The 10,432-nt window shown below is 41.2% G+C and overlaps 1 protein-coding gene across 2 annotated transcripts in view; it reads right to left on the bottom strand.

Moving 5' to 3' along the window:
• The window catches only part of Dnaja3 (DnaJ heat shock protein family (Hsp40) member A3), a 34,350-nt gene that overhangs the window by 14,544 nt on the left and 9,374 nt on the right, over window positions 1–10,432 (bottom strand). For both annotated transcript variants that reach the window (XM_004627810.2, XM_004627809.2), the window contains exons 3-5: window positions 9,421–9,504; window positions 5,907–6,107; window positions 3,916–4,068 (exon numbers count right to left, since the gene is read on the bottom strand). In XM_004627810.2, the coding sequence (XP_004627867.1) occupies window positions 3,916–4,068; window positions 5,907–6,107; window positions 9,421–9,504 (438 nt within the window). The remainder of the gene's footprint in view (window positions 1–3,915; window positions 4,069–5,906; window positions 6,108–9,420; window positions 9,505–10,432) is intronic.

A 10,432-nucleotide genomic window follows, 5' to 3' on the forward strand; every position in this document is an offset into this window, starting at 1 on the left:
TTATTTATTTATTTTGTGTGTGTGTGGCCAGCTCAGCCCACCAGGGGGTGGGGCTGGCTGGCATGTGGTGCTGGGGGATTGAACCGCGGTCCCTGTACTTTGCTTAGCTTAGCTTGTTCTAAGTAGGTGCTTTAGACCACTGAGCCATCTCACCAGCCCCTCTCTCTGGCTTTCTGAGACAGGGTCTCACTATGCATTTCAGGCTGGCCTTGAGCTCACTTTGTAGCCCAGGCTGGTCTAAAACATGCAATGATCCTCTTGCTTCAGCCTTCTTGAGTGCTGGGATTACAGACCTGTGCCACTATGCCTGGCCTAGAGTATTCTTTTTTTAGGGTATTCTTCCTATACCTGTCTCTCACCATTAAGATAAAAATTTTGTAGAAAATTAAATTTACATATTACTCTGGAATTGTATTTTGTCCTTCTGTCCTCTTCCCCATGCTTAGAAGTGAACTGAGGGCTTTGCATATGCTAAGCACACACTCTACCACTAAACTGCATCCTTGTTACTGAGAAGCTAAGTAAAGAATGCCTGTGAGTTGGAGTGTGTTACCCAGTATGAGTTAACAATTCTGAAGTTCCTTTAGTATGTTACTGTGTTATTGGATTGAGCAAATACACAAATTCATTAAGGATAATCAGAACCTGATATTTTTGTTTGAAGAAAATTATAAATCTGCAACAATCAGGGTGAACTCATAGCTTATGATATATGTGAATACAGACATTTGTGAATAGAAGTAGATGTATGCATGCATATCTATACATGTGCACACACATTTCCTTTTCCTGGCTCAGTCTGCTAAAAGTGATGCAACAGGAGTACACTAGAGCTCAGATTTGGGCTTCATGTTCCATTAGGTACTAGCAGGAACCAGGACACTATAGTAATGGCTGATTCCTGTACAACAGCAGATGATTTATAAATAAGTTTAGCTGAGAATACCTTGTTGAGATGGAAAGCAAGAAACTGCTGAAAGTACGACTAAAGTATTTTCAAAGGACACAGGCCAGATATGGCACACACCTATAATCTCATCATTTGGGAAGCTGAGGCAAGAGAATTCCCTTGAGTTTGAAGGCATCCTAGGCTACACAGGGAGTTCAAGGCCAGCCAGAACTATACAGTGAGACCCCATCTCAAAATAAATAAGGGGCCAGGGAGATAGCTCAGTGGAATAAGTGCTTACCTGGCAAACAAGGTCCTGAGTTTGATCCCTGGTACCACCAAAAAATAAAAAATAAAAATAAATATCAAAATAGGGGCCGGGGAGATGGCTCAGTAGGATAAGCACTTGACGGGCAAACGCCAGGATCTGAATTCAATCCCCGGTTCCGCCAAAAATAAATAAATAAATAAATAAAATAAAAAGACACAGGAGTCAGCTACAAATACTTTCACAGAACAATTTAAGCTCAGAAGGACTTCCTCAGGAACAATTTGAATATCAAAGTAACTACTTAGGTTGTAACAGTGAATAAAATAAGAATCCCTAAATTCATACTGATATAAACTAATAAATACAAAAGAGGAAGTCTTCCTTTAAACAGAATGCCAATTGCTGGGCCCGGTGACACATGCCTGTAATCCTAGCTGTCAAGAGGCTGAGGCAGGAGGATTTCTGTGAGTTCAAAGCTAATTTGGGTTATATGATGAGTTTAAGGCCAGTTTGAAATATATTCAAAATGAGACCATGTTTCAAAAAAACCCCAAATAGGGGCTGGTGAGATGGCTCAGTGGTCTAAAGCACCTACTTGGAACAAGCTTGGCAAAGCACAGGGACCGCGGTTCAATCCCCCAGTACCACATGCCAGCCAGCCCCGCCCCCTGGTGGGCTGAGCTGGCCCCCCCCACAAATAAATAAAAACAAACAAAAAAACAAAAAAAAACCCAAATAAACAAACAAAAATAAACCAACAGAATTACAACTAATACCACACTGCATACTAGAATCAGAAAATCGCCATTTTGCAATTATCATGGTAGTAACTGATTTCAGTGAGATTGATCAATAGATGAAAAAACTAGAAGGTTAAAGTTGGAGGAACATGGGGCTGGTGAGATGCCTCAGTGGTCTAAAGCACCTACTTAGAACAAGCTTAGCAAAGCACAGGGACCACGGTTCAATCCCCCAGCACCACATGCCAGCCAGCCCCGCCCCCTGGTGGGCTGAGCTGGCCACACACACACACACACACACACACACGTACGCATACATACATAAATAAAAATAAAATATTTTTTAAAAAAAGTTGGAGGAACAGTTTCAAGACACCTCACCAAAATTTATTAATTTGAAGGGAAAAATATAACATTATAGTAAAAAGTCTGAAAACTAGCCTAACAAACAATTAAGCTGAGCGTAGTGGCACATGTCTATAATCCCAGCAATTGGGAGGCTGAGGAAGAAAGATTACTGCAAGTTCAAGGCCAGCCTGGACCACATGAGTTCGAGATCAGACTATACTACATGGTGAGACCCTGTTTCAAAAAACCCCAAACCAAACCAACAGTCCCCCCAAATCCAAATAATCATGATCCTTGTAATGGTGTCAATAATGGGACAAGCTGACATCTATGGACCTTCATATGCTACACTAAAAAAAATACATCTTCTCTGTGACAATTTTGTATTCACTTTTCTTTGTGTGATGTTTCTGCCAAAAACAATTTGAATCTTAAATTGAGACATCCCAAATTAATTAATTAATCCATTCCAAATTAAGAGACATTCTGTTAAATGGCCTACAATCTTCAAAATTTTTAAGGTCGTATAAGAAAGAGAGGCTGGGGATATAGCTCAGCAGCAAAAAAGTGCCTGCCTGGAAAGTACAAGATCCTGAGTTCAATTCCCAGTACTAAAAAACCCAGTCATCTCAAAAGAAAAAGACTGCCTGGGGTGGTGGTGCATACCTATAATCCCCACACTAGGAGACTGAGGCAGGAAGATCGTTTTGAGTTCAAGACCAGATCCTAAATACTCAGATCACTCAGAGTACAAGGCAAGCCTGGGCTTGTACTGAGTTCACAGTCAGCCTAAAATACATAGCAAGACCCTACCTCAAAAAAAAAAAAAAAGAAACGACAACTGAAAACATAAATGATATTGTATCAATGTAAAATTTTCTTATTTTGAGAACTGTACTGTGGTTACATACATAAAAGAACATTTACATTCTCAGAAAATACACACTGAGTGTAGTTTACAGATGCCAGCTAGAGTCATGCCTCTAAGATTCTATGTCTGGTTTGCTGCTCATGAAGTTAAGGAACGTGATCTGGCAAAATTTTTAGTTGGTAAGTGAGGGAAGTACAACTGTGCTGTCTGAAGCAAAAGGGGAAGAATTTTTTGGAGAAGGACGACGTTTGAAGTAGGGGAGAAAAGGGATATAAAAAGGAATTAAGATGTGTTATGTACATGTACCAATTTCCCACAATGAATAAAATCATGATGCACTGCAAAGATGTACTAATACAAATAAAAAATAAAAAAGGCTAAACGAAAGGAAAAGAAAATACACACTGAAGTACACAATAAAGTATTTGGAAATCAAAACACCCACAAACAGAAGAAAAAACAGGGGCCAGGGAGACAGCTCAGTTGAATAAGCGCTTACCTGGCTAGTGCAAGGGCCCGAGTTCAATCTTCGCTTCCACAAAAAAAGAAAAAAAGAAAGGTAGCAGAGAAAGTGGAGATGGCAGGGGCTGGTGAGATGGCTCAGTGGTCTAAAGCACCTACTTAGAACAAGCTCAGCAAAGCACAGGGACCGCGGTTCAATCCCCCAGCACCACATGCCAGCCAGCCCGCCCCCTGGTGGGCTGAGCTGGCCACACACACACACACACACACACACAAAAAAAAAAAAAAAAAAAAAAAAAGAAAGTGGAGATGGCAGAAAGAATGGGGCCCTTACCATGCCAGAGCCACCGCAGTAGTGGCAATGCTGCACCTTCGTACCAGGCTCATTCCCCTTGCCATCACAGCGATCACAGGTATCCATGATGTTCACGGTAAACTCCTTGTTGACACCCTTGGCAGCTTGATTGAATGTCAACTCCATGATGTACTAAGAAACCAAGGTATAGCTTGTCATTCTCCACTTTACAACCACTAGTGATGCTCTACTTTATAGGACAGGGCAGCACAGCCATCCTTGTAGTTATTATTCAACTACTGTACTTATGGGTACTTAGGTGAAGGTAGGTATTCCTAACGTAATCCTTGAGATTTTTTCTTTTTTTTTTTTTTTTTGAGACAGGGCCTTGCTATGCAGTTCAGGCTGACCTTGAGTTTGCTTTGTAGCCCACACTGTCTCTTAACGCTCTTCCTGCCTGAGCCTCCCGAGCACAGGGATTACAGGCATGTACCATCACATCCACACCCTTGAGATTTTTTTTTTTTTTTTTGCAGAACCAGGGACTGAACTCAGTTCCTTGCGCTTGCCAGGGAAGTGTTTATTCCACTGAGTCATCTCCCCAGCCCCTCCCTTGAGATTTTTAAGGTACACTGTATGGGTTTCTTGTTTGTTTTTTTCTTTCAAGACAGGGGCTCACTGTGCAATTTCAGGCTGACCTGGTACTCACCATGTAGGTGAGACTGGCCTCAAACCCATGGACGATCCCTCTGCCTTAGCCTCCAAAGTGCTGAGATTACAGGTGTGTTGCATCATATTCAGCTACAAATGTATGTCTTTTTTTTTTTTTTTCCAGAACCGGGGATTGAACTCAGGTCCTTAGGCTTTCCAGGCAAGCGCTTATTCAACTGAGTCATCTCCCTGGCCCCTGTATGTCTAATTTAAGTAAAAATACTTCCAACAAGCTAAAAGTGTTCAAGATAATATTTGTATGTAGTACTTGCTATATTTTGATCAACGGTATTCTAAAAGGCCCATTTCTTAAAGGCTTGGTCTCCAACTTGATGCTAAAAGTGGTGTATCTCAAAGAGATGGAACCTGGTAAGGAAGTTTTAGGTCACTGAAGACATTCCTTGAAGGAGTGTCATGGTTCCTCTGTTTTTTCCTTTGTAGCTGCAATGAAGTAGTAACTCTGCTGTACCATGCACAATCTGCAATGCCATGCTTCCTCATCATAAGCTCATAAACAATACAGGGCCAAAATGACTAGGGACTAAAATCTCTGAAATCATAAACCAGAACAAACCTTTTCTCTCTTTAAATTGCTCATTTCAGATATTTTGTTCAACTATGGAAAACTGAATAACAACACTTACTAAAAACTTGATTTGTGAAGAGTTATAATTTTTTTTTTTTTCAGAAGGCCAGATTTTTATTTTGTCTGAGACAAGGTCTCAGTTCATGCTGGTCATGAGCTCACGTAGTAGCCCAGGCTGGTCTCAAACTCACAACCATCCTTCTGCTTCAGCCTCCCAAGTGCTGGGATTACAGGTGTGTGCTGTCATGCCTAGTTATAGTTTAGACCATGAGGGCTGGGGAGATGGCTCAGTGGAATAAGTTCTTCCATGGCAAGCGCAAGGGCCTGAGTTCAATCCCTGGTTCCACAAAAAAAAAAAAAAAAAAAAAAAAAAAAAAAAAGGACCATGAAACTTTCTCCCCACCTCTTCAGCTCTGACACTGTCTTATTAAGAACATAAATATGAAAGCAATTTCATTCATCTTCCTGCTGGATTAAGCTCCCCTGGACAAGTCACTTACACACAAATTACAAACTCTTGAGAACCATGGCACTGCCTCCTTGAGCAACTTTCAAGAATGTACTTGAAATGTACAAGGATATATTCATTACTACCTATAGAATTTTTCAAATGCTGTAATTATTTTCTACCAAATGTATGTTTTGCCTTTCTGAGAAACAGAAACTGATAAAAATTTGCATCATACTTATAGCATCCTACAATTCTAATCATTCTGCAAAAGAAGCAACTTACTTCCTGAGGTTGATCAAATACACTCTGGAAATCTCCAAAAGAAGATGATGAGAACTCCCCAAATATCTTCCTGAACAGCTCTTCTGGGTCAACAGAAGGGCCTCCCCTCCAGTAGCTCTGTCCGGAGCTGCTGGCCCCAGGATCAAAGCCAGCAGAGCCATAAGTATCATACTGCTTCCTCTTCACTTCATCACTCAATACCTACAATAACAAAGGCAGAGCCATCAGGCATTTCTTGGTCATCTGAGGCCCAGGAACACAAACATAAAAAGTAACACAATCACAGCATTTACTAAGAAGCCCCTGTGCAAAAGCATTGTGGGAGGGTCTCTGGAATGGCTGATACTGTGTCCTTAGGACTTAGAGAAGACAGAGATGATTTCACTGGACTCTAAGTATGGAACCTGAAGTACTTTAAAATGTCTTATAAAAAAACCCCAGTGGTTGCCATGCTGGAGAAATGCTTGTCAATCCTCACATGACCTCAAAACTACCTGTACTTTTCACAGATTCACATTTCATCTCTTCACAGGAGACACTGCTTTGCAGAGAACTTACATTTCATATCCTTCTTCACTCTTCATGGAGAGGTCTGGAAGCCAGAGCAAGAGCAACAGCAGGCAGGAAGAACAGCAGTAACAAGGGGCATAGAGAGTGTATCATGTAAGCAGACATGTAGAAGACGATAACTGAGTCTTCAGTATATATTCATGTATGTTCAGGTTATGACACAAAGCTATTAGTTGGGACTCAGTATTCCAAGAAGTGCAAAAAAAGGAAAAAAAAAAAAAAAAAAAAAAGAAGTGCAACTAGTGAATGACAGGAAAAAAATGCAGTATTCACTTTATCTCACTTTTATTGAGGCGCTGAGGAATAAGACCAAGGTTTTAGGAATACTAGGCTTTATCACTGAACTATACTTGCAGTTCCATATTGTATCTTTATGTTTTACCTTTGGATTAAATGAAAAAAAAAAAAAAAAAAGCACAGCACTAGAGATCAAGCAGAAGTGTTTTTCCTCATAGGGAAAAGCACTTCCAATTAGAGTGGAAGGGGACTAAAAGATTTAGGCAAACAGTTCAGAGCCTACGGTATTTGTTAGGGACCTCAGCTAAGACACAAAGAGTAAAGAGAGGAAGGAAGAAGGTAGGAGTCCCTGGCTCCCTGATAGCTTTTGTATAACTTTATTTATTTATTTATTTAGTGTGTGTGTGGCCAGTTCAGCCCACCAGGGGGCGGGTCTGGCTGGCATGTGGTGCTGGGGATTGAACAGCGGTCCTCTCTGCTTTTGCTTAGCTTAGCTTGTTCTAAGGAGGTGCTTTAGACCACTGAGCCATCTCACCAGCCCCCCCTGATAGCTTTTGGTTCCAACCTTTCTGAAAAAATTGAGAAATTTCTGTTTTGGGTTCCTCTGTCTTACTCATTGAGCACAGTACTAGAGATTAAATATGCAGGGCCTCATGCAAGCTAGGCAAGCACTCTAGAGCTAAACTGCAAACCCTGTCCCTTTTACTTTGACACAAGACCTAAGTTTCCCAGGCTTGCCTTGAACTTAGGATCCTCCACCCCAGCCTCACAAATAGCTGGGATTATCAGTATGTGCCGTCATGCCCAGCTTGTGTTATCTTTAGTAGCATTTCCCTGGGATATGGAAATAAGCAAGATGGTAGACTAAAACTCTCCAGCACTTGTCCCTATAGAAACATTGGGGGCTGGAGAGATGGCTCAGTGGTCTAAAGCACCTACTTGGAACAAGCTTGGCAAAGCATCAGGGACCGCGGTTCAATCCCCCAGCACCACATGCCAGCCAGCCCGCCCCCTGGTGGGCTGAGCTGGCCACACACACACACACACACACACACTAAATAAATGTTTAAAAAAAAAAAACATTGGATCAAATGACGATCAACAACATTTTTAGTAAATCCCTCACTAAAAATTGATCCTCCCCCCACCCCCCGAACCAGGGATTGAATTCAGGCCCTTACGCTTGCCAGGGAAGCACTTATTCCACTGAGCCATCTCCCCAGCCCCTGAAATTTTTTTTTAACCAAAATTTTCAACAGATGTAGGTTCTGAAATTGTTTAGTTTTGTTATCAGCTAACTTAAATTACTTTACTATTTATCTAGAAATCATACTATCAAACATATCTACCCTCATGTGACAGTTTTGATTTTTTTTTTTATTTTGTATTTTAGGGAAAGGTCTACAGGGTATTCAAGGTCTCACTACTAGATCAGACTCATAGTGATCCACCTGTTTACAGCCTCCCAAGAGCTGGGATTACATGCACGTGCCACTACGCCCAGTCTCAGTTGCCAGCTCAAAGTGCCCCGGGGGCGGGGCTGACACAGTAGGCCTGGGGATCAAACCCCTGGTCCTTGCCAGGCACTTTAATCCGCTGAGCTATCTGGCCAGCCCAATTTTGGTTGTTAACTTGATTGGATTAAACAATGACTAAAAAACTGGTGAAGCACACTGTGGACATGTCTGAGAGGATGTTACCAGAGAAGCCTGGTATGTGAACTAAGTCAGGGAGACTGTCTCTGGACATGGGTAGATGACACCACCCAACAGGCTGTGGGCCTCAGTGGAATGAAAAGGCAGAATGGAAAAACTAATTGTCACTGGCACGTAACCTTTCTGCATAGGTGCATTTTTCTGCTGCCAATAGCTGTGGACATAAGACTCATGTTCTTCAACCTTTGAACACAAACTTGTACCAACCACTCTACAGGAAGCTTTCATGCCTTCAGCCAGACAGAGCTGCATCACTGACCTCTCATTCTGAGGCTTTTGGCTTCTTGGACTGAGCAGGTATCAGCTTCCCTGGCCTTCCAGAGACAATCACTGGGCACTACTCAGTCCCCAATCACATGAACCAATCAAGTAAGTTCTATGTAACTCTATTGGTTCCAGCTATCTAGAAAAACGCTAATATACATTAGATGTAGCTGACAGGGAGATAGGTATTTATTTAATAAATATTTATGAGTTTAGGTATTTTCATATGTAGCCAGCTATTCTCAAGGATCTATAAACTTCTGCGTATTCAGAACTCCTTTGGAATGGTCAAGTTTGAGAGAAAGTCAACTTTCTAACAATTCCAGATAGTCAATGGTTGTTCCATGAGCATACTTTGTCCTCTGATCAGATTCAGCATCCCCCTGGAAAATGATGATCTTCTATTTTCAAAACAGTCACTATACCCAAAGTAGCAATACTCTAAGCAAAAGAATCACTGAAAAGGGGCTGAATTAATTAATCCAACTGGGAGTCCCTAAGTTTAGCTACAATTATGAATTACCCAGAGAACTTTATTAATATAGACAATTGGATTCTAGTCTTTCCTTATTGAGATTCCAAGCTAATAGACCTAACATGAGAGCCCTGACTATATTTGTACTGTATTCCAGGGACAGTGTCACAGAACAGGCCATCCTGGCCAAAAAGCAAACACTGATTCATGCAGAGTTCAAAGACAGTGACCACATGCATAATAATCACATTACCTCATAGGCTTCTGCCAGCTGGGAGAATTTCTCCTTAGCTTTGGGATCATCCTTATTCGTGTCAGGGTGATACTTCTTGGCAAGCTAAAGAGAAAATAGTAAATTACAACAGAAAGATGATAGTTATTAAAACAGAACCCAAATACAAGTCACAAATATGCCTTCTTTATTTTATTTTCAGTACTGGAGATTGAACCTAGGGTCTCAGGAAAGCACTTTAACAAAAAGTTACATTTCCTATCCCTTTTACTTTTTTATTTTAACACAAGATCTTACTAAACTATGCAAGCTGGTCTCAAACTTGCAATCCACTTGCTTGAGCTCCTCAAGAAGCTGGGATAAGGGGCTGGTGAGATGGCTCAGTGGTCTAAATCACCTACTTAGAACAAGCTAAGCAAAAGCACAGGGACAGCGGTTCAATCCCCAGCACCACATGCCAGCCAGCCCTGCCCCCTGGTGGGCTGAACTGGCCACACACAACAAAATAAATAAATAAAAAAAAAAAGAAGCTGGGATTACAAGAGTGCCCAGGGCACTAAAGAAGTTCTAAGAGGAATTTTTAAATTTCAATAAGCTAAAAAAATATTCTTAGTGTACCTTAAATTATGAGGCTGGCCATTCTGAAATACATCATTGTGTGAAAATAAAACTTGCCTCTAGTCTGAAAAACAGTGTAAAGCACCACAGACAACTTAAAGAGATTACATATGGGCTGTATCTACGGCTTATGTGCAAAAAATAAAGATTCATATTGGGGGCCGAGGAGATGGCTCAGTAGAATAAGCACTACCCTGGCAAGTGCAAAGGCCTGAGTTCAATCCCTGGTTCTGCCAAAAAAAAAGATTCAAATCATACATAATAATGAATCTGTGGCAAGCAGACAAAATCATGACATGGCTCATAGCATAAAGATTTAAAAGGAGAGGGCCAGGGAGATGGCTCAGTAAAATAAGAGCTTGCCTGTCAAGCACAAGGGCCTGAGTTCAATCTCTGGTTCCGGAAAAAAAAAAAA

The sequence above is a fragment of the Octodon degus genome, unplaced genomic scaffold (genome assembly GCF_000260255.1).
Source record: "Octodon degus isolate 3935 unplaced genomic scaffold, OctDeg1.0 scaffold00021, whole genome shotgun sequence".
NCBI lineage: Eukaryota > Metazoa > Chordata > Mammalia > Rodentia > Octodontidae > Octodon > Octodon degus.